Genomic DNA, 25,151 nt, shown 5'->3' with positions numbered 1-25,151 from the left:
AGTTAGTTACTTCAATATATACACTTTTCTTGGCTCTCAGATGATGCAAGACAGAAAAGTATTTCCTCCAAAGGAAATTCACAAGTACCAAAATAACATCAAGTGACTTCATAGTGTATTGCAACTTCTTGGACTACTGCATATTCTCACCCGTACTAAAAACTTTGAAAAAGAGAACTGATTTGAGTATAAAAGTCTAGATTCTCCATGAAGAAACAAATAACAAGAGATATATTGTGAAAATCATACCCTATAAATTAAACCTGGATTTTCACTAGGCTCTGGCAGGACACAGCCGAAGAAAAACCTATCCTCCCAAGAAAGTCTACAAAATGAAAATAAACCCAACATTAAAAAGGGAGAAACCCATGACCAAAATTTTAACCTGTTGTCAATATTTTTAACCCACCAGGCAATGATGTAGTGATAGGAAACAGAAGAGATTAAATTACATGGAAAACAGCACTTCTCAGACGAACCTGTTTTCAAAAGAAGAAAATAGTGACAAACCTGATAGACTAGTAAGTGGACTGAGCACTAGGACCAGAATAGGTATTTCTTGTGTTACTAAAAAATCAGTGTGAGTCAAAAATAAAAGGAAAATAAGTTTTAAGGTTTGCACCCTGTATTAAGGATGTGCATTCCTTTGTAAATAATCAGAATGGCAGTTAAATGCAGATTTTGTAGCTGAAAGTGAAAGATGTGATTAACCAAGAGTAGCATATTGTGGAGTGCTTGTAGTGGACAGTAACCTTTCATTTATCATTGAGGTTAACTTCCATTTCTGAGGGTCACTAACTTAATCATATTTGCTTGAGTTAATGTTGATCTTCTATAACCACAGCAAAAAACCCATACGTAATGCCTGCCTGAATGGAGCTAATTTAGTCATATGACCTTTTCCATCTTATTTTCACCCTATGGCTATATGACTTCTTCTAACCAGACAGCAAATTACTGGACTGTAAGTGGCACAGTATGCTTAGCTAATTTATTCATACATTTCTGAAAATTATGAGATCCTAATTAGTGCATTATGCTGTTTTACTGTTTCCATACCTTTATCAAAAGGAACCTACTGTTGCAGTATCTGGCCTTTCCATAATGAGATCATTTCCTTTGTCAAAAGAGTAATCCAAGTGGTGAAGAGTTCAAGCAGTAAACTTGGATGCTGATTATTCCTACTGTGGGAAAGGCAGCTCTGCAGCCACTGGACTGTCAAAACAGCTAGTGTCAGAGAAAACACTTTACACTTCCCCTGGTGCTTTTGCAAGGGCTAATCCTAAGAGAACATGTGTTTCTGCAAGTGTGTGTTGGTAACCCTGACTTAGCTGGTGACGTCTCCATCATTGACTTTCAGGTACTAATATTCCAGCAACATATATATTCTGGGAGTGCTGGCTCCCTGTTTAGAAACATAAAGATAAAATCATCTCAAATCCAAGTGATGGTAAAGGAGCCATGAAGCACTTTGCCTCTGACTATATTAGACCTCTGAGAGCTCTGATACCACTGCTTTGCAGCAGGTAATAGCAATCAAAATGTAATTAATGTGGAGAATATGGCACCCAAAGAACTTTCATCAGTACTGGTAGCAGAAACCAGACTTCTTGATTCTCATGCTCCTTCCATAACCTATTTGGAAGCTTTTTTTAAAATCAATTGCTATTAGATTTTTATGTCAGGAAGAAGCCTTCTGGAAAGAAGTGAACAACAGGATTTCTGAAAGGATAATATCAAACAATTGCAAAGCTATAGACTAAAGACTGGTCTGAAAAGTTCTGCAGAAGTACTAAAATTACAAAACCTCTGGAAATTGGGGGAAAATTGCAGGGCAAAGACAGACTTTCACTGAACAGCCAAGTTTTTTATCTGCCACCACAGCTCCCTCACTCCTCAGTTAATTTCTCTTATATTGAAGGCCATCAGTTATGGCAATATTTAGAAATCATCAAAACTCGCTTTAATCAGCTATTAGATATAGTAACAGCAGTAATATTCATGGTGACTTTCTTGCCTTACCAGAACTGTATCTCTCTTTGTATTTAATAGAAAAATTGTACAACTGGGCCATGCATAATTTTCAGAAGTCGGTATGTAGGACAAAAGAAATATCCCTTATGAAATAAAATCTACATTCTACCCATGTATGCCCTGCAGCATCACATATTTATATGAAACACAGTAAACCAGCTAATTTATTACCAAACACAAGACAGTGATTTATTGGTCCTTTGTCACGCTGCGAGAAAATCTGGAGTTTCTTGAATTTTAGTCTCACAGAGTTAGGTTTTGCAACACCCTAGCAATTCTGTCCAGCTGAATGTGGCACCTGATTCCATGCAGAACACAACCCTCTAATCATCAGGCACAGAGAAGATGGATCCCTATTCTTTAACCTTCAATTAGCACTTAGCTACATCACGCATGCTGAGGGCAAGATTAGCCATAAATGCTTCCAGGGGCACTGTACCCTTACTGGTAACCTCTGCAGGTAGAAAATATGTATTTCACTCAGAACCAGCAAGTGGAAAAATATGTAGCAGAGTGGGTTGGACAGCATATAATTAAACTTGCTTTGCAGATTAGGTGAGCGCCCAAAGTAGAAGCCATCACTCTCTGTCTGCAAAGCACCTCCCAAGGCTGCTGCAGCAGAACCACAGAGCTCTGCAACACCAGGCAGGTACAGGCTGCACGTGACCACTGAAAAACAGGCTTTGTCTTCTGGCAGGGCTGAGACATCCAAATACATCCAAATACAGGACCAGATTCTGCACGGTGCTGAAGTCAATGGGAACTGAGGGTATTCAGCACTTAAAGGAATTCACACAGCAGGCTATCAGAACGGGTCTTGTTTCAGCTATTTTAGACAATCAAATTTAAGTGGTTATGCTGAGTTTGTTTTACTCATTTGATGTTGGCTTTATCATTCCAGGATTTAAATGCAGTGAAGCTTTCCACTGTCTAGTCAAATTACCAGATATACTATATTATATTTTCTTTAAGGATATGATTTCAGGGAGCATGCTGGTTTCATTACATTATACAGTGGGGGAAAATACATACTTGTAATCTTAAAAATCTCATCTAATACAAAGCAATCACACCCCAAACAACTAAAGCAGTATGCTTTACTGAACCTTTTAGTGGTTTTTTCATGCATATGTCAGCATGTAAAACTGAATAAATCACCACGGACTCACGTTAACTCAAGCTCTGAGTGTTTTCTCTGAACAATACTTTCTACTTCTAGACTCCATGTCACTAAAAAGTCAACTAACAGTGATGCTTAGAAATTAATTTATTTCAGGTATGCTGCAAGAACCATAATCAGCCATAAATCCTTTTGCCCTATTTGCATTTGCTGAATTTGCCTTAATTATACTGTTGCCTAATTATGAAGCTCAGTCTAGAGGGGAACTCGCAAGAAGCAATGATGCAGAAAGCAGAGGACAGTTTATTCCACTTCATGGATTTACAACTTTCTGCTACCACAAACCATTCGGAACAGACTCTATTTGTGAGGTCATTAACATGTAAACAGTGTCACACTGAAGACGCATGGCAATGACCTACCATGCTAATGAAAAGTGATACTGAGTTTGCTAATTCAGATAAGGGTACACAGATTGCCTTTTCTCTAATGCGCAAGGGCCTGTCACAGAAATAAATGCATGGTCCTTGCTGCAATTAATTTGATTCTTGTTCTTTTAAAGCTTTACTTGTAGATTTAATTAAAGCTTTCATGCAGCACACACTTTCAGGAAGTATCTATGTTTAATGGCTTTTTCTCCTAAATTAAAGAAACAAGTGAAGGTTAAGATTCAAAGAACAAGAGAGCATAAAATGAAAAGCTGTGCTTGTTACAGTAAGCATTACCTTGTTTTAACATAAGCAAATATGTGGTATTTGTATACATTTTTAAAATTAGTGTTATATTGAAGCTTTCATGGCGAAATAATTTTCAATTGCTTGAGATAATTTAAAAAAATTCCGAATACAAAATATTGCATGCTATGCTTCAACCTGGAGGTGAATATTTTAAAAGCCTAAATCAGTTTTTAGGTAAGAAAAAAAAAACAGATAAAACCAGTGTATTGTTTCCCCAGTAAACTAAAGAAACAATCCTCAATGCAAAAATCCCCAGAGAAAACGCAGACCACAGAGAATGAAAATAAGGCAACCCTAAAGAAATATTTTTCAGGACATGACAGACATTATAGCATCTGGGACAGGGGTAGAGAAGAAGGGGATAAAGAATAGGAGTACTAAGTGAAAGGAGGAGCAGAGTAAGAAGAGAAACAGAGGAAAAAGTAAATGGCCAGGAGAGCAAGGAGGCAGGCTTAAGAGCTGGGCACATCAGTGTTGAAAAAGAAGCTGGAAGGAAAACAACAATGGTAGGATTTAAGGAGTAAGTTAGGTATAATACTTTTTGGACAGAGGTCTGGACAAGACACTTCCATGAATATTCAGTACTACCACCAGAGAATAGGTTTATGGGGCTTTGGATTCCATCAAAAGTTGAAACTGCATTTACCTTTAATAAAAAAAAAGGTCTCTGTTCTTGCTGAAAGCATGTATTAGGACTCAATATGCAACCAATGAACTCTGTTCTCTAATTTGTTTCTTCAGAGCACAGAGTAGGTAATCCTTTTGGTTTACTAACACTCTTACAGGTTTCTCTTCTTTTGTTAGTTTCAATTTTCTTATAAAATCTTAATCATATTAAAGTGCAGACATGGCTCCTCCCCATGTGGGTAAGCAGAAAGGAAAGTCCTTCTGCCAGTAACATGCGGATATTAGAGCCAAGGAACAGAGCTGTAATCTACCATGTATCATAAACATGACAATCTGACCTGAAAAAGTCAGCTAATACAAAGCATTCAGTATCTCATCTGCTTTTGAAAATATACTGAAAGCCATGAACTTAGTTGATATGAAGTGATCTTTCCATTGACAATTTCCAAATAGGAAATGGCAAAATACAAGCCTTCATACCTAAAATGTAAGCAAAAACTATGTACCTGCAGCAAATATTGTAAATTGCACTGTTATACTCAATAAGAATGTGTTGATGAAATCCATACCTGAAGATTTTATTTTGGGCTACTGATGTCAACACAGGAGGAAAGAACACTATCACCTTGAAATAGGAGGTGCAGAGCGGCATAACTGCTCTGAAACAGCTGATTCTCTCATTCCTGTTCAACTGCGAAATGTACAGGTTGGCAAATGTTTTCCTTTGCCTTTCCTTCAGACAAGACAGATGTCTCTGGTAGCTCCAACTTTTGTTTTCATGATCAGAGGAATCAGGGAATGGGAATGAAGGAGAGAAGCTACCTTCCTCTGCAGGTGAACTGAGTATAATCAAGACATGCCCAGACATTTGGTTCAGTATCTCACTGAGAGATCTCAGTTTAAACAGCCCTGAGCTTCTGCCACTAAAAAGAAAAATAAATGTGCATCTTTATGTTCACCAGCTCAGTACTCACAGGAGCAGAAATTTCACAGCACAAGCCCTACAATACTCAGCTTTGCTAGAATTATTGCTTCTTTTCATTTAGATCACTGTGTCTGGTTGGCACAGGAACTGATAGAATTATGCAAGACTTTCTTGACAGTCCTATAGAGTTCTCTCTGTAGCATACACTAAATGTTACAGTCTAATAATAATAGCAGTAATAACAAATCCTTTCTTGCACATTTGTAAATGAAATAGAGTCATGATTCTAGCATATTATGGTAAGTCTCATAAAAGATACATTCTTTTGCAACAGGGCATCTGGGGCTGAAGAAATGCCAGGCGGGCTTTGTTAGATATGCAAGCACACAGCGCAGTCCATTCCCCTGGTTCCTTGCTTGATTAGCTTTTGTGATGTTCAGTTTCAAAGCTGATGCAACTTTCCCAGCTGCACTTTGCAAGTGCAATATTGCCCTAGAATTAGGAAGGACCCTGGTCAGACAGAATCCTTGCACAGACTCTCAAGTGGAAACAGAAGGTAAGAGTCATCAGGAGTAGCAGAAGAAAGCACCTAAGATATGGTTTCCTTGTCCTCTCATGCCAGAAATAGGTAATTAGTGCAGGAAATCAATGACCAAGAAAAATAACAGAAATAAAGTTTGGAAATGAATAATGATTTTGGTGATCTACATGTCACAGAAAGCAAAGAGCCACTGTTCCTCCCTTTGGGAACCTGTCAGTCTACTCTTCAAGGGAGCTCAAGGTGTGCTTTAGGTAAGAAAGGAAATGTAAGAGTGAAGTAGGAAAAGAAGCCAAGACTAGAACATTTCCTTGTGAAATTAACACTCAAGTGTGATAGATGCTGTCTTTTGGTGGATCATCATTAACCTGGCCATAACCCCTGCAGATAGGCTCAATAAATATATTTCAGGGGAAGCTTCTCCCAGGGGATTCAGCGATAGAGAACAGATTTCAGATAACAAGTTCAACCAAAAAAAATATCACTCAGTAGAAGCTATCACAATACTAATGACTACAACACCTCAGTGCCCTGTGCTGGCATCACTCAACAGACATCAACATCTTCTTACAGCTGTTCTTATCTGTACAACAGAAGTGACTAAGCCTGGGGCTTACTGGGCAAACAAAATCTTAGGGTTAGATTCACTGTATGATTTCTTCTACCCATTTTCCTTTAAACATTTTTCTTCTGCTTGTCCTCCTTGAGAGAGAAATACAATGCATCCTTCACCTTATTTCCTGTAGTCCCATCTTCTGCAGACATATTCTGTCAATCAGTTCAATACTTCATAACGCCATTTTGAAAACTAACATTTCAATCTTTTAGACAAAATACAGGCCAACATAAATTATGAAGTGAGTTTTGGTCTTAACATGCAGCATAAATTCTCTACTTTCTGTTAACACATTTACAATCACATAAAGTGTAATGGCAGGTTTGGCTTTTAGAGAAACTAAGATTCCAACACCATTACTCCCTTGTAAAATAAATACTAATACTGAAATATGAAACTCATCTTCCTATTTGTGTATTTAAAATGGAAGTATTTAAATTCATTTTTGAGCTATCTGCATATTTCGCAGTAAAAGCCACATAAACAACAACTTTTTTTTCCTGAGGGAAAAGTTTGAAACAAAGTGAATGAAAATGATTCACCTTATACTGTCTTTGAAAGTATAATTCAACTATGATGGTTGATAATGGCAAAATTTCAGTGCCTAGAATGACTGCTGTTGACAGCAAGCATGATTGATTTGGGAATCAAATTTTTAAGAAAACTAAAACCCAATGTCAACAGGCTAATTAGAAATTTATTCAATACACTGTTTTATAGAGAAGACAGGCCGCCCTGGTAACAGTACCTCAACAAGAGTCACATGGGATGGCAACACAACTACTCAAATACAATGGTAACTTCTTCGATACACACAGCTGTCACTGTCATCTCTTCCTCTCCCAAGTACATGGATCATGTCCCAGTGTTATATACATAAGAAAGACAGGCTTCCAGGCTTATCCTACAGGAGTATATGGATTCCACAATTTCTAAATGCAATCCCAAGTATTCAGTTCAAATCCCATATATTAGTTTAGGAAACAACACAAAGCTTTTAATGGCATGGAAAGAACTAAGACGTCTCTAGGCTGCATAAGTATTTATTTTTTTCTACGGTTAAATTGTTTCTCTCACTAAATGTCTGGCACCTTCACCAAATAAGTAATGTCCCCTCTAAGGACAGAAAAATCTCCAAACCTCAGCTCATCTGCAAATTTATTACTTGACACTAATGGAGCACAAACAATAATTTGTGTCACGGTTTAGGAATGGTATTCCCCAGTTTAGTGTTCCCACTGAAACCACTCCAAATCAGAGACACTCCTTCATTCCCAGCTCCCTCTCTCCCCCTGTGGTGGGCAGGAGAGCAGAACTGGAGGCACAAAAGGTAAAGGTTGAGATAAGAACAATTTACTGGAAACAGCAATGAGATAAGAAAACAAACAGTAACAGCAACAATATTAATGACAGACGGTGCAAGAAAGAGGAAACAGAGACATGCCCCTGAAAACACCGGCTGCTCCCTTACATACTTCAGAAAGAGATAGTAAAATTAAAAAAAATAATTACTTACAGTGTGTTAAGGATTATTTACAATTTTTTCTACAGTGAAGTGGGAATGTAAGCCTTGGCTATAAAGCAATACAATCAGATCGAAAAGAATCAGAAAATATAACGAATCAGTGTAAGAAATAATGACTTTAGATAGATGTAAAAAAATTATGTTATGTATTTTAATTAAAAATAAAATCCCAATTCTGACCCTGCTTGCTATCTGCGCATAAAAACTAGATACTGCATATCTGTACACAAGGCATACAACACATAGCACAAAAATGTGTTTTTTAGTAATGGTGGCTTAGTAGAACACCCTCCTTGCCTTATTTTGGACACTAAATATTATCCAAAGATTTCAGTATGTCGGCATTGTAGACTTTGCAACATGCAACAAAACTCCTGGGACATTCCCATATCATTTAAGTCTAGCTTACAAGACAATTACAGAAATCCAAAGTTATTTCTGGTTACAGGATTCTGTGATATAAGCCTATATTTAAAGATGCAGAAGAGATCACAGATGTAGTCTATGAGATCAAACACTTCAAACACATTTGTGTCTTTCTGTTCAATCTCTCCTCCACCTACAAGATGCAAACATGATCTTGTTTCTGGTTCCAGGAGAAGCTACAGTTGAGAAAACAGGACTGTTTCTAACCTCTTTCACTATTTTTGAATTACTACAGAAATTTTAAATGTGAAGACTGCATATTCTCCGGAATTATCCAGTAATCACCATTAGGAGTTTTGACACTATTGATTTTTTGGAAACATTATTACTTTAATTGTTAGGATCATTTTGCAAATCTAACCTTGTGCTTTATGCTCTGAGTATTATGTCAATGGCAGTGGGACAGAGCAAACGAGCTAGAAATTAAGTCTCTATACAGAGATACCGAAGCCAGCACTGACTATCTGCTAGTAAAGCAGGAGAACTAAACTGAGAACAGACTGCCAGGCTCCTGAGCTCAAGCAAGATACACAGGAAAAGCATAATTCAACTGGGCCTCAACCTACCCAATTCTCATGAAAAACAGGATATGTTTTCATACACATGAAACATTTTTTTATATGAAAAAGCTCAATGTTTGTGGAATTAGCTTTCTTGCAGGAGGAATTTTGTCCCCTGCATCATACACCAAGTACCAGGCAACAGAGCCTCTAGTCCTATACAGTCTATTATATTAATATTTTAATATAGTATTAGGCTTTGGGATTGAGATTTCCATACAGACGATGCACCTGTGATGCACTTCTGTTCCAGGGCACCTAACTAGATTATTAGTGCTGGGACACACAATAGCAGATTCCACACTATTAAGATCTTAACATGATTAGCATTGTATAAGAATATTGGGTAATAATTGTCTCCTATTTCCCTACTTCACCTTTCACAAGCTGAAATGACATGTGAAAAGGCACAAAAATATAATAACATTATGCACCTAACTGCTGTGCAGCACTGTTGTTGCGTAAGTACTTAATTTCAACCATAATCATAACATATCATTTTTATATCAAGCTCAAACTGAGGAACAGCATCAAAAGCTGCCTTCACAACTTTGCATTTTAATTTGGTGTACATCCTACTCATAGCAATATAATGAAATCTTTTATAGAAAGGAACTTTAAAAAGCTACATTCTGTAACTATCTGCCCAAGAATATGGGTTAAATTGAACTGGCCAAACCATCAGGCAACAGCGTCTGGAGTAAATTCCAATGGTCCAAGCACTCAGTTTGTTTTTCTGATACTTTAGTTTTCATGAAATGCAGTTTTTAGCTTTTGACAAATGATTAATGAGCTCCAAAGGCAGAATCTTTATAAAAATAAAAATCTCAAATACAAAGAACAAATGGTCAGCACAGTGGCACTTGTTGTCACCTCAGCAACAGGCTTGCCTAACCATAATTACACAGCAAAATACTAATGCACTTTTCCTCTTTTTCTTCCTCAGCCCATGGCACGGGGGTTTTGCCCATCACAAAACATGTCAGGAGCAAGCAGTTGTGCCAGTGCCACCTGCCATGCTGAGAACATCACTCATTGCCAGTGTAACAAATGACACCATCTCCATTCTTCTTTTTTCCCACCTAGAATCAACTGCCAAGCCAAAAGATCTGCTGCAGAGTTAATGAGCACTATGAAATTTGCTCCAATCTTAAGAACAAAAGAAGTCATAGAGGACTAACTATGTGCAGACAAAAAAAAAAAAATCTGCTGTCCGATTGAGGCGAAAGGTAAAAAATGCACCAGATGTCAGGAATGCAAGAGTGGGAGGAAAGACTGGCAGAGGTACTTAGGCCCATTAAAAAGAATTCTCAATAGCAGTACTCAACTCTTTTTTCTGTAATATCTATTGACTGGCTAACTAGTAAACACAAGATAAAATAGAAATAATTCTCTGCCAAATATGCACAGCTGTAGGTCCACCTCTGATGATTCATCAGCAGCTCTAGGCATCTGCCAATTTTTTCTTTTTAAATTTTAATTTAGGATGGATCTAGAAGTGGCAGAGATTGCAGTCTGCTAGGGAAAAGGAGCCCACAGCACACAAGGAAAGCAGCACACAAGACAATAGTAACTATTTCAGTGCATAGATGCTCACTTGGATGTTACAGCTTGCATTTACAATGACTAATCAGTAAATTTGAATATGATACTCAGTATAGAAGTGGTAAATTAGCAATGGCAGAGTACTTGAAATTATGTTTCTCAAAATATAGAACATTTTATAATCCATACTAACTTCCTCAGCTAAAAATAAAACTGTAATGAATCCTGCATTCATCTAAGATTTCCACCAATTTCAGTCAAATTGTGTGATGCGTAAACAGGTGGGGAATTTGGTCCAAAATATTTCCTCCTACTGACAGCCAATCTTGACTGCACTTTTCAGGGCTCTTACTTCCCTTCTTTTCCCAGATGGGGAACAAAACACTACGAGGTCAAAATCCCACAATTTATTTTGGAAGAGTTAATCAACCCAATCTACAAAGTTACTGAATTTGTATCACACTAACAAAAAGATCTTTTCTTGAAGTCACTAGGAGAGTACTTCAAATAATCCTGAGATGCCCTATTCCATCCACTATTAACAGTCTCTGTGATTGCAAAACTAGGGACAAAACCTGTTTGTAAAACCTAAAGAAACCATTTCAATTCAGGCCTTTTCCTTTGCCTGTGGAAAAAGAGAGAAAAAAAATATAATCCAATTTATCTAAATAATGAAACAGTGTTTCATTTAATGTTCCATTTGTTTCAATTTTGTTTTTGATTTAGCCTTGAGACATGAATCATATTAAAATATAAATTTAAATATATTTACTTATTAAGGCAAGACCATGCTACATGGCTTATTGCGTTATATTCTTTTGACATTTTGAAGAACTACATTTAAATGGTCCCAAACTGAATTTATTTTTTTTAAGGTATATTTAATGGAAAATATGTCTTTTCATCTCAGGAACAGAAACAGATTTTGGAATACTGTATATGTGGAAAAGCTAATTTTTTCAGACCTTCACATTAATAAAATGCTTTAAACAACAGTTTAAAAAATTGCACTATACATAGTATCAAATAACGTAATATGAATTCTGAATTACCAACCACATGAGCAGTTCCCATATATTGTGAAGTCTTAGGGAATTTCAGTTATGAGGTTTAAATTTTAGTTGCTTTAATTAATTTGAAGAATGGTTCTGCTTGGTTTCTTGAAGACCAAGTGTTCAAGATAAAAAACATTTAATAATTTTTCCTTAAAATCTATAAATGAATGTTCGATGCTTTTTCAAAATATGAACTGAAAAAATATGCATTTAAAAAGTTTGAGGAGCAACTAGAGGGAACACGATAAACTTTATATTGCATCTAAATTAAAAACATTACTGAAATGTGTTCCTTTCAAGAGTATGCTACCACTATATGTACTTAAAAACTGGTACTAAAATTTATCTAATGCAAGTAACATCCCAACTTCTGTAACTATGTAAAAATATCTCACAGGTTCCTGTGGTTTTTAAATCTGAGGTTTAATAAAACAGATAACTGCTGGACAGCTGATTTTTGCTGCTGGCCAACAGGATTACACAAGATTAAACACATCTCATCTTGCAACTAAGCAGGACTCCTAGTATTTTGCTGATCTATTATGTACTCCTTGTACCTGGAAAGCAAGAAAAAGTGAATAGCCTCAGAAAGGGATTTTCTAAATTCACAGAAGAACCTTTCTCATTCATCATCTGCTGACAACAGGGAACGAAGCAAGGCTTTGGGTAAATAAAGAAGCATATAATGGTATTACTAAGGACTGTATCAAAACAAAAAAATTGTTAGTTATTGAAAGTTATGCTTCATCCTGCCCTCATTTTTTAGTGCTCTCCCCTTTGAAATTTTCTTCTGAAATGGTAACTTATGATGTTTATGCATGATCAATTATTCATAAAAAAGTAGTAATACGTACACAGCAACAAATGGAAATGCCTGTACATGTCTAACCAATGCTGTAATTTCAACAGTACAAATGAGAAAGAAACTACTAAATAAATTCTAAAAGTAGTTATTTAGGCATGAAAATTTCTCATTGACATGGCAGTGATATTTATACCTACTACTTCTCAATTAAGAAAATTCTTTACATAATGTCATTCAAAGGACTCTAATGCACAGTATGAGACATAAGAAACTCTTAAAACGCTAAATATTTCGTTACATTATTGACCATGTTGTTTTCATCTTGGTGAAACTTTTACAACGTATGCTTTTATAAAGGAATTTTCAGTATTAGCATTCACTACTCAGGCATGGAACAACATGGCAGATAGTGTGTCTCTGATGACAAAGAAGTTACTTACAGGTAGTAAGTGTAGGAGTGATAGCTTCTTCTGCCATGATGGTGGAAGGATTAGGCAGTGGTGGAAAAGATGAAATGGAAGGAAAGAAAAGTCAAATATTAATGTATGAAAAATCAAGATGAAACTGAGACCTGAACTGGTGACACAAATGAAAGGTAGCAAGAATGTATATCTGGGCATATCATGCAATGTTTCTGGAATAGACAGGTGACATATCCAATCTCCATAACACTTTGAGCAGTACAATATATAATGCATCTCCAGTTGTTAAATCAAACCACCTTAAGGTACACCTACCAAGTAATGTTACATATTTAATGTCTGTTCATATCTGCATATACTACACACACAAATATTCCCAATTAAAGTGCTAAATCACTTCTGATTACATCTCAGCTGTATTAGGAATAAGGATATGGAAATTCTAGCATGGTGTTAGATGCTTAGGAATAAAGAATTTCAGAATACACTTTAAGTAGCTCCTCTTCTGTCATAGCACTGTAGAATCTTAGCCTATCCCTTTTTTTACTTAAGGCAGTCAGTTCTGCCTTTGAAAGGACTTATTTCCAGTCTGGAGAAAATCCATTGCCAAAGCTCTTTCAATATTTCAGCTTTTAAATAACCTTTTAAATTCAGAAGGAAAAGATACTTACTGTCATGTAAATAAAAAAATCTATCCCCGTGGGCTAAAATTGTATTGGTGGTATTTGCCCATGTGGCAGTGATAAAAATAAGAATTGATCCTGTATCCATGTTATTCCTGATCATGTGAATGCCACAAAGAACAACTTGGGAGACCTAGCACCATCACCTTAACAAATATGGGCTCTGTCAGCCTTGCATAACCTCTTGGACAGCCAGATATTCCACGTAGACATGCTCTGTGTGAGCACGAAGTATAGAAGCCCTCCAGCTATGCTCTTCTGCTTTTTATATCCTTCCCTCCCTCCCTCCCTCAGCTATGAGCCCTCTACAAGCAGGACTGCAAGCCTCCAGAAAGGGCAAGTTTCAACCCAAATAAATTCCATATATTGACTGCAATTAAAAAAAGGCTGGAGATCTTAAAACATCTCTGAGCATAATGTCAACTAGCATTCACATGTTGGCAAGATAAAAGACTGAAAGGAGCCATGTAGGCATTTGTAATTTTTGCAGCACATGCATACAGCCCTTTGACTACAGAGGAAACATGTAAACAGGCCTTGCAAAGGACTATAACTAATGTTAACTTGCCTCTGGCTACATGCTTCAGGCATCCCTTTGAAAACTAGGCTTTCATCAAATTTTCTCTCTCATCTTCTTTGTGTGAAGATGCCGTTAGAAATATTTCCCAGTTTTTATTCCCATTTTTCTGATGCAAACAGTATTGTTCAAACACAAGACACTACACACTGCATACTTAATCACATGGCACATCTGGAAAATGTATACCTGCTAAAGTTTTAGAAGATAAGTTTTAGAAGATAACTAAGAATAGAGTAAGGGGCAAGCTGCAAAATCGTTGTAAGCCTCTTTGCATTCCATAGGGAGCATGGGATCAGGTCCTGTCAATGCACTTACCTGCACTATAAGCAAGTGGTTGTTTTCAAGTTCAGTCATAATTATATTTCCCCCTACCTTTCTTTTCAGAATTACTCATTCTCTCACTTTGATTTAGAATCTCATGACACTGTCAACCTTGTTCCTTGCCATATGTTGCCATGAGAGAGATTTAATGTAATTAGTACAAATGTTCTCATATTTCCAAAAGATGTATAATAATTTGAAAAACAACAATGAATACAATTAATCAGTGAAGCACTGCTGGTACTTATATGCAGAATTCTGCCAAATATGTTATAAAGATAAATTATTCCTTATGAAAAAAATGCTGAAAATCCGGGAACTTTATTGTGTGTAAATGTCCCATTAAGCATTTGTGTAACATGAGAAAAATTGGAAGTCTCAAGCTCCAGCTATTTTTATATTGCTACAGTTGTGAGATTTTCCATATAAAAGTCCTTGAAAAAGAGCACCAAGGTTTTGACTCTCAACAATACCATACACTGAAACAGGTAAAAAGAATATGTTAAAATCCTGCAGAAAGTTTTATACTTGCAAATTTTATACAAGCATTTCAGGCCACACGCTAAAGCACCACCCATAACTGAATGGATTTAGCTTTTTTAAGAAATACAGACAAGCTCCATTTTTCCTCCTACATAATGAATACAAACTAAAGTTTCTGTCTATGTATGAAAAGTCTTTTCCTGTTAAAAAGACTGATGCAAAGATTTTGGCCAACCCAGGCCGAATTTTCTTATGAGCATAGCTCTTCAGTCACTTCCAGGTAGTGAGGTTACTTTATGTCAATAAACTGTTTCTGCATATAGTGACAATATTATACACTTTAAACTCCTTTAGGAATGAATACATAAATTAATCTCATGAATACCACCTGAAGAATAAGGCCCCACTACAAAATTTACCAAAACCAGCACAGGAGGCTGGCTGCAGAAGGACTGACCCATCAGAATGGAAACTTTTGGAACTGTGTCATTACCTCAGTGTTTTCTTCCATCATCTCTCATTTATAGTTGGCCTACAGGGAAAAACACGGTTCAGGGAGAGGAGGCTGGAATTTTCCTTCAGCTTTATTATCTTCAGTTTCTATCCTAAATGTTTGAAATTGTTGGCAAAGGTGTATGTATAACTGAACAGCCTGATTTGCTATCAGGGAATGGGAACAATGCATTCCCAGCCCAGCTCCACTGAGTGCAAAACCCTTCCTTATCCACTGCCAAGAACCAAGGTCTCTGACTTGAACAGATGCTACAATTACATACATTAGAAACTCATGGAAGGCTCAGGCACAGAGACAGCTGAAAACAGAAACTAAACCCAGGCAAAACAAAACAGCCTTTTTATGATCAGAAAAACTCCGTTCTACAACTGAATCAGAAGCCAATGGAATAAAATTTTAATAACTGCTTCCTTACTGCACTCCCACTGCAGCAACAAAATGGCAGCCCCAGTGGAAACAGCTGCCCCAAAGACATACAAAGGGCTTTTAAGCAAATGTTGTACCACTAACTTACCAACTTAGGCAAATTTTAAAATTTAACTTATATAGAATATAAAGGAAAAAAAAACAGGGAAGGAGAAAATAAAGCAGTAAGTGTCTAACTTATTGATTTAATTGCTATTGCTATTGCTTTTCCAAATGTTGTAGCAACAGCACTCTCATTTTCACTGCTTCACTTTAAGTTGACCAAAAGATGAAGTTACTTGGTGAATTTAATTACTTGGCATTCTTTATTTTTAATGTTTTTATAAAATCTTATGCAAGTAAATCAAAGACTGGGTCTTGCCCAAGATTTACCATTCAGGGTCAGACTCAAAATCCACTTTATTGTGGATCAATTTTTGGGGAAATATGGGTATTGTTTTCATCTAACTTTGTGTTAATTCTTATGTGAGAGACACAGAGCATATCTGAGGAGAGGAAAGCCTATTGGTACTATTCTAACTTCACAAAGAAGAATCATCTCATTGATATGACCATACTGGTGTTAGGAACAGCTTGCAGGTTCCTAGACTACATTACACAACACCTTTATGCAGGAATGATAATGGATAAAGAAAAGACAGATCAGAACGGATAAAGAAGGAATGCTAATGGATAAAGAAAAGACAGATCAGAACGGATAAAGAACTATGAACAACCAAGTGGACAGATAAAGAGGAAAGCACTAGCAGTCCTCCCCTGCCCCATGTGCCAAGTTTACAAATTTGTTTTACTTCAGTCAAAAGCTGAGTGTCCCTACAGAAAATGCTTCAGCATCCATGACATTTTTACCCTCACCTAGTGACTCCAAACTATGCACTGAATTGCTAGGCCACCTAATCTCTCTGGTTCATGATAGAGCTGCTTCAGAAGACAATTATATAGTGAAATTAACAATGCTGCTTAATGACTATAAATATTTGCAGAACTTCTTTACATACTGCTTTGATAATGGGCATATCCAAAGCACGGCTGTGCTGCACTGAAAACCTCCTTGAATGTTGGTCTTCTCTACTTGGCTACTGAATTAAAAGTTCAAGAGATTGATCTGTGAAAATCTGTGGTGCCTGGCACCAACCAAGCAAAGAATGGTTGTTGAGTGAAATGAGGTGGCTACTTAAGGAATGTGCTGGACAAAGCCATGGTTGTAACACAAGTGAAACTGCTTTCCAAATCTCTTGACAATGGAAATAAATAGTTTGATATTAAGTTAATTAAGCACTGTGAAGCCCCAAGGACAGAGTCAGTTTCATCTGCCGGTATGAACTGAAGATCAAATACACAAGACTCTGTGGAAGAATGAACAACACATTTGCTTTGGGATATGCCTTAGGATAGCAGAATGTGAATGGGATTTTGCTGTAGCCAGCTCCAAACAAGAGAAGTTTCAAAGCACGTAGACTCAGCACAATGAAACCCACCATTGTAGCCCAGAGTGTCTGCACATAATAGTGCAGAGAACAAAGTGGTTCTCAGGGGAAAAGTGCCACTGAATTACAAGGTGCTATTTTATTTTTCACTCAGATCTTTACACCAGTAAAGCTCCTGATAAAGTAAATGAAATAAAATGATCAAGTGCAGAAGTCAAATGGCTCACTAGCTTGATAAGACTGTTTCCCAAAGTAGCACCTAAAATACTGCAGAACTGCAAAATCGCTACAGTCACACTAAGCTTGTGGCATGATTTATAAGTTTTCTTCAAATGCATAATGTATACACAGTAACTGAACCAAGGTGAAACCATAGGGGCCTTCAGCAGCCTTGTGAATTAATGCACCAATAGCAATCTATTGAATAATCGGTTCATCTTCTGCTTAAGTCATGAGTGTAATTGTATTCAAGATCTTTTATGCTACAGCAGATGCTTTAAGAGGCTTGGGACACAATATACCCACCTCCCAAAACTCTCATTAAAGCCTAGTCACATCCTGTTACACAAATGAACCAACCTTACTTTTTAATATTCGCTTCAACTCATTTCAGTTTGTTTTGTTCAAGGCTGCAGCATCATTCTGGGACATGTTTTAAGTTATTGGTATCATTCTTTCTGTACTACACAATGGAATTGTGTGTATTTGGCAAGAGAATTCCTGGACTTGTATTTTCAATAGTTCCATCTCTGTCACAAGCAGATTCATTCCAGAAACCAAGGAAGCTCACAAAATGCACTTTTTCTTTAACAACAGAATTACTATGAATAATAATTACTCTACTGTGGTAGACAGAAGGAATCAAGCATCCTTCTGCATTAATGCAAACACTTAGGATCTGAGCCCTCCTGCCTCTAATAATTAGATTATCAAAGAGTTTTTCTCTAGAGAATTAAGCAGGAGCAGGCATAGCATCCATTTAGCCAGAGACCCGGACACCTTATTCACTTTGCAACTATTTGGATTATTTTGCAATGCTCTCCCTTCAAGATGAAGAATAACTTGTCTCCCTTGGGTGAATACATTCTACCTTTGGCAGAAACACTTAAGGAGAGGCTCAGAACTGAACAGAGAGTATGATGAATGCTGGTCAGGAATTGTGTGAAGAAGGATTGGCCAGAAAATACAAGAAGCCTTCCTCCCTGCATGCCAAGTGCTCTGTCTGGCCCTAGGGAGGAGTTTGAGAGTTCAACTGTTAAAATTGAAGGTATGAATGATGCAAGAAATCGGAAGTGGGAAGAAAAAAGTACTGCAAAGTCAGAACAGACTTCAACTCTGTTACACTGTACTTTATTAAGTAGACTTGGTTAATGGGTCAATTCCATTGCCCCAGTCAGACTCAGCCTGGGGCTTAAATCTCAGTCTCTTCTTTACATACCTCTTGTCATGACCTGGCCCCCAGCCCTGGCCACAGCTCTTCTTTCTCTCCATAGAGCCCTTCTAACTCATGGCCCTGCCTCTGTCTTCAAGGAGAGTGAAAAGCAGCTACTTCTGTTGCCTGCCCTGAGGCACTGTCAGACAGCTGCCTCCTTTGCTGTGCACCTCCACTGTTCAAATTCTGGAAGAAATTCAGGCAGCTCAGGGGTTTGGACATCTCAGACCTGCCGAACTAGTTAACATACAATTAAACCACACAGGGTTGGGATGAGCCAAATCAGGCCAGGATTGCTCTCAGAGGAAAAAAAAGGGGATAATTCAAGGGGAATAGCAAGGAGGTGAGGGGTTATGGGACACAGTAAGGAGAGTGTGGCTGAAGTGGAAGGAGAATTTGTCACTCAGCCCCTTTACACAGCTCTTGTACATTCCCAACCCCACCTCTAACAGATGAAAATCTCACATTGCTCATTACAGAACCCAAAACCTTAATTCTATTTGCTGATTTCTCCCAATCTAGACTAAGCTTCTAAGATCATATAGAGTTTTTTTTATATCTGTGCCACCTCCCTAGCTATATTTTTCCTCTTACTGTTTTATCTTACAGTGCTGAGAAAGACAAACAGTTTTAAAAGCCTTTCACTTCTAATAATGTAGCTGTTTTCAAATGATATTCAAGGCAAAATAATCTCAATGTGTGAGTGTGGTGAACCAGCATTTGGAAACATTCAGCACCACTGTAACATTTTCCGTTGTTTCAGGGATGAAGTTTATGCAGAACAATACAGACCTCATTCTTAGCACAAATTACCTTAGCTCTAGCCCCTGTCTGACTAAGGATTTCTTCTACATGCAAAAATGAAAGTACATCTAGCTTCCAGCTGATCTGTCAAATAGGGTGGAGACTCACACAGGACCAGATACTCTCTGATTATTAGAGTCCCTCATGCAGGACTGATGTAAGGAGTGCTACAATCATTAACCTCGAGTTGTTATATATAAAACAAAGACACAAACATTAATTCTATGTGGATATGAAGGTGGCTGGATATTTTCACCAATATCAAACTGAGTACTGCTGTAGGAGATGCAATATGAATATGGACATAGAAAACATCCACTAATTGCTCACCTTTTCTTCATTACCAGCACGACTCCCAAAAATATAATGACAAACAGCAAGATGCCTGCAATGACTCCAGCAATTTTAACAGTGTGGTCTGTCTGCTTCTCAGGCTCCGGGTCTGGTTTTCGAGTGGCAGCCCCTACGGAATTAACAAAAGAAAAATGGGAATGAGGAAAAGAATAAAGGTGTTATTCTTTTGATGTTTATACACTTAACCTACTAACGTCATTAATCTTATCCAGCGCCAACAGATATAAATGCTTGGTCTTTTAAGAAAAATTTCTGCTTTTATATGCATTGCTGGGAATATAATTATTTATATTGTTCCAAGATATTGTGTAGGACCACAATATAGGTGGGATACCATTGCCAGCCCTGACCCTTCACAGGAGCCTCTTCACAGATTCACAAATTTCTATATTTTTATTATCTGTGCTGGCTCCCTTTTCTTTCTTCCATTTAGAAACTTGCTAACAACACAATAACTATACTAAGCCTTTATCCAAATTTGATTTGCTGGAACACTTTCCTCAATTATTTTTCATAAATGAAGCTGTAATTCCGTAACATATTAGCTTAAACACCTGGAAAAGTGAGATAAGCTCATTTACCATGCATTTTACCCACAATTGTTTTTTTACACAATAGACTTTTTTTTTTTTGCCTTTGGAAATCTAAATCTAGGTCACATCTGGTAGGAAAAAAGACTCCTTCTAAGCAATTTATTCACAAAGTGGGAAGCAGCTGATGATCACACCACTGGCACCTACATTTAATATCTGTTTAAATGAGATAACCAGTGCCTTACAGCAGCTACTGTCTTAGCTCCTCCAGCTTCTCCATTAAAAAAAAAATAACATCGTTTGTACTGTTTACTGTATAATGTGATGGAACGTCAAATCCATGTCTGATGAAATATCCATTTCCCCTACCAAATGAGTTCAGGATGAAAAAACGTTTAGGAAGCAACATTCAATTCACTAAGCTGATTTTATATTTTTATGGACTTGCATTTTTTTTTTAAATCAAAACGCGTCAGCATTCATCATTTGAGGCACCATGCCATAAAATGGACACAGGGATTTAGGGATCGCTTTCCTGGTATAGCTTTTTTGGGAAGCGAGAAGAAAGAGTAAAGCCTAAGTGAACTGTAATCTTTTAAGACCACATTCTTGTACCACTAACTGGGTTTCAGAGAGGATTCTGACAGCTCCAACTATATTTTACTTGTTTCTTCACTTTCTCCTTCTGGAAAGGAAGGAAATTAATGGCCAATTTACACGAAGAGCTATTTTCTGAAAAATGAAAAGGTTTCCAATGTTTCTTCTCAATTTTAACCAGGATATTCTAAGATGAAGAGTATTTCTGAGTGCCCACAGTTACACTTTTGGCCTACATCTTCAAAACTCCTTGCCAAGAGAAATGCCAGAAAAACCTGCCAGAAAAGGTGATAACCACTAATCAAATCATATCTAGAGCTAACTGCAGGAACCAGGTTCTTTGGAAAATTCTGGCCAAGGTACTTCACATGAGTGCTAAATCAGAGAAGATGATGTGCTTGCTGTCCCTGCGCTTAGTCCCACAAGAATATTAATTTGATAGAAATACACACACACTTTTCTCAATTGGTAAAATCCTTACTTTGTATGAATAAACAGTTCTATTTTTATTTTCCTGTATCCTATATAAAAAAATTTAAAAATTCTATATTGCTGTACTCTTCACAGCACTCAGTATTGCAGTAGATATTCAGAAGACATCTAGAGCATTTCATGCAAAAAGCAGCTGTTGGGCTGCACTTGGCCAACAGGAAGCAGTGAGTCAAGTATGATGCAAATGGTAAGGCATATGAAGGACTCCAAAGCTCTCTTTTAAATCTAAAACCCAAGAAAGAAAGAATCTAAAGTCAATAGCATGTAGTATCTTTTCAGATGTAGCTTCTAAGACTAGTTCCTTCCAAAGCCTACCCTTCATTATCTCCTTCAGGTTACCCCAGCCAACTGGAAGAGTCATCAGTAATGACTTGCTAAAAACAGTTTCTGCCTTATGGTTTCATTCCTTATGTTAAGGCTTCCAGCATTAGTTTTGGGAATATGAGTGCTAAACAGTGAAATTAAGTAAAGGCAACCATTCACAGTACTATCCAATGTGTTCTATCTCAGTGCCATGTCTCTCTTTAGCAGCTCGTGGTCCTCAGTTCAGTGGAACCAGCTACACTTACACTACACAGAGGAGAGAAAATCATATTCACAGCACACACATTTTCTACATATGATGGAGCACAAACTTCATGAAATGCCTTCCATCACACAAAGCATTATCCTGACAGCAGTATTGAACAAGCTGGTGAATCCACAAAAATGCAAAATCTCTACAGAAAGCCTACACAGGAAGTGGCACAGAGCCTAGCATCAGGACACTCAAACTCCCATATTGCATAATGTATTGATTATCTGATTGAGGAATCAGCTCAAATTGTCTATGAAAAGAATTTTAATGCCGAGTTAAAAATAGGATACAGCTTCTCACAGTGATGGACTCAGCCTTACACACAATAGAGGCTGCCTTAAACTGGAAGCATGATGTTTAACAAGCCTTTTAAAAACCCCTATCATTAATTATTATAACAAATTATTAGCATTATCTCAATTCTTCTTCATTTCCATTCAGCAGATTATTTATTTGCTGACAAAATGTTGCTCCACTATTGTTCTTAGTGGTTTCCAAAATCTATTTGGGTAAATGAAAAGAACTTTCATCCTTCTTGAACTTTCCTTGAGTCTTTTAGCATTAGAAATTTGGGATTACCTTTCTGCATTTTATTTAATGCTGCTTATTCATCTAATGTATCTCAGTTTTTCTACAACTGGATTTTAGGAAATTGCTGTGTTCCAATCCACTCTCTATACTCCTGCTTGGTTTTATTTCAACATCAGATGGACACTGGAAGTTTTTTACTGTGTATTGTTTACAGTGAAACATGCATCCCTTTCTTCAGTGTGGTGCTCAGCTTTGAACCCTTTACAAGTTAAAAGCCATTCAAATTTACATTTTAGCACTTATCAAGACTGAAATTTGAGTTGGTACTACCTCTTCATTCAGTTTACTTTTATCCCACTATAATTCTTCATAGTCCCATGTGAATTCTGCTAACTTGTACCATCTAGCATTGTAATCAACAGCTGCTGCCCTGACACTGACTCTTCCTGGCATTTAATAAACATACCATGCAGGATTTAATATTAAATACTGAAGTGTGTTAACTATGAAAAGCAATGCCACTTTAGTTCTCCTGTGTTTCTGTCTGATAGGTAGAGGTTGATTGAATGGTATTTTCCTCTCACCTCATAATTAATTCTTAACTGACTTTTAACCCATATTCACACAGGCAATTGCACTGGCACCATGGAGAGAAGGGTGAGCTGTCCCTAAGGGGAGCAAGGCAACTCAGGGCAGTAGTTCTGAAATTCATTTTGCCTCCTGATAAACTGTAATGTCCATTTGTGCATGTGGTTTTGTTTCCATGTTTTCAAGAGAGATGTGGAAAAGTACCATTGCAAGTCTTAAAAAAAAAAGGTGCTTTGATTTCTCTTTTACTCTGCTGAACTGACAGGTGCTAAAAATATTGAGTGAAATGTAATCTTTCATTTCACAGTGCTACTGATACACTATTTTATCATGATGATCTAGTCTTGGTGGTTTATTTCTTTATTTTATTACCATTCTTGCAACCTCTTTGTCTGACACAGTAATTTTTAATGTCCTTGGTCACCCTGGAGCCTTTAAGAATATATAGCTAGGAGACTAATTCTGTGCCTCCAGTAAAATATCTGTATTTAATGAAAACAGGTCATTAAGTTGATGCCAGCAACTGAGCTATGCCCACTGCATTTTCCTCACAACAGTGGACCTAATGACTTACTTGGATTTTTTTGTTTGTTTTTCTTTTAAGATTTTGATTCTACCCTTGCATACAATGACTGACTTCAAGCCTTGCATAAAAAATCCTCACTTCTGTTCTCTGAGATTGTCTGGGCAATCTCAGAAAACAGAAGCTGAACACAGTGCGAAAACACCAGCTCTTGCTAGTGGAGCTGCAAGAATCAAGGCTAAACTGACATATATCCTGTGGTGCACCTCTAGAAAGACAATAGGTCACTAAAGAGCAGTGACTGGAGGACAGCTCAAGGGAGCTGCTTAGAAAATGAAAGGACAAGGAGATGTTTCCTGCCAGTTTAAAAAAGATTAAGGTGCTGACTTTGGAAAGTCTTTACTTGATGAAAACAAGCTAGAGTGCTTCCTGCCAGAAGTGAAAAACAGAGATACACTTAAAGATAAACCCTAAGGTGCTGCAAAACCCAGCAAAGTATTTCCCCAGGCTTCCTCTGCTGAATACAGTAGAAGACAATCACATTGCTTGGTTCCATACCCTTAGATATTTACTTTTCTAGTTAATGTCAGCAACTACAATTTTACTGACTGATTTCCCATTCTTTGTGGCTCTCCCAACAGTAGCATTTAAAATGTGAAATATGTTTCTTTTCCTTCGCTTAGAAAGAATGGGATTCAGCTGGACTGACTTTTCCTCATGGATCGTGTTTTGTTCCATACTTTGCAAGCCTCAGTGATAATATTTTTAAGTAGTACCCATGAAACATCCAAAGACAGTATTTCACTTAGTTTTTACTCTCAGACGTATTCCATTAACTTTTTCTTAATATTGGAATCTCCTCTGAAGTTTAGTCATTACTTTGCCATTTCATGGCATCTTACTCCCTCTTCAGAATGAGAACTGAATTATATTCTAGTTGCTGCATTAGTGTCTGCCAGAGTTCAAATTCTTAAATGACTTTGTGCATCTAAATTTCTATTTCCACACAACAAGTTAGAAGACTGGGTTAAAAAAACTCTGACTCTCTCTTTGAAGTAGTTCCAGTTCTGCACTTCCTTTGGTGGAAAATTTTCCTTTCTCACTCAGAAGGCACAAGTACCAGGCTATAATCAGCCTCAAAACTTCATAAAGAAGAATCTCTTGCAGGTAGCTTATGGATAGAAAAGGTTGTAGCAGAACTACTTTTCACCATAATGAAAGCTAAGGTGAATGAATTATGTGAGAAAAATAATCATTCCTTTAATTCTGAGGCAAGCACTGTCTTGTTTTTCAAGAAAAATGAAAATGTTTTCCAGTAAAAGAAATGGACCTCTACCAAACTGAATAAACA

The 25,151-nt window shown here is 37.1% G+C and overlaps 1 protein-coding gene across 1 annotated transcript in view; it reads right to left on the bottom strand.

The window, feature by feature from the left end:
• The window catches only part of PTPRM (protein tyrosine phosphatase receptor type M), a 341,545-nt gene that overhangs the window by 132,181 nt on the left and 184,213 nt on the right, over positions 1 to 25,151 (bottom strand). Inside the window, exon 14 of the mRNA XM_031062267.1 lies at positions 19,936 to 20,068. Coding sequence (XP_030918127.1) covers positions 19,936 to 20,068 — 133 coding nt within the window. The remainder of the gene's footprint in view (positions 1 to 19,935; positions 20,069 to 25,151) is intronic.

Source organism: Geospiza fortis, unplaced genomic scaffold (assembly GCF_000277835.1).
Source record: "Geospiza fortis unplaced genomic scaffold, GeoFor_1.0 scaffold471, whole genome shotgun sequence".
Lineage (NCBI taxonomy): Eukaryota > Metazoa > Chordata > Aves > Passeriformes > Thraupidae > Geospiza > Geospiza fortis.
This window is presented reverse-complemented; position numbering and strand designations above follow the sequence as displayed.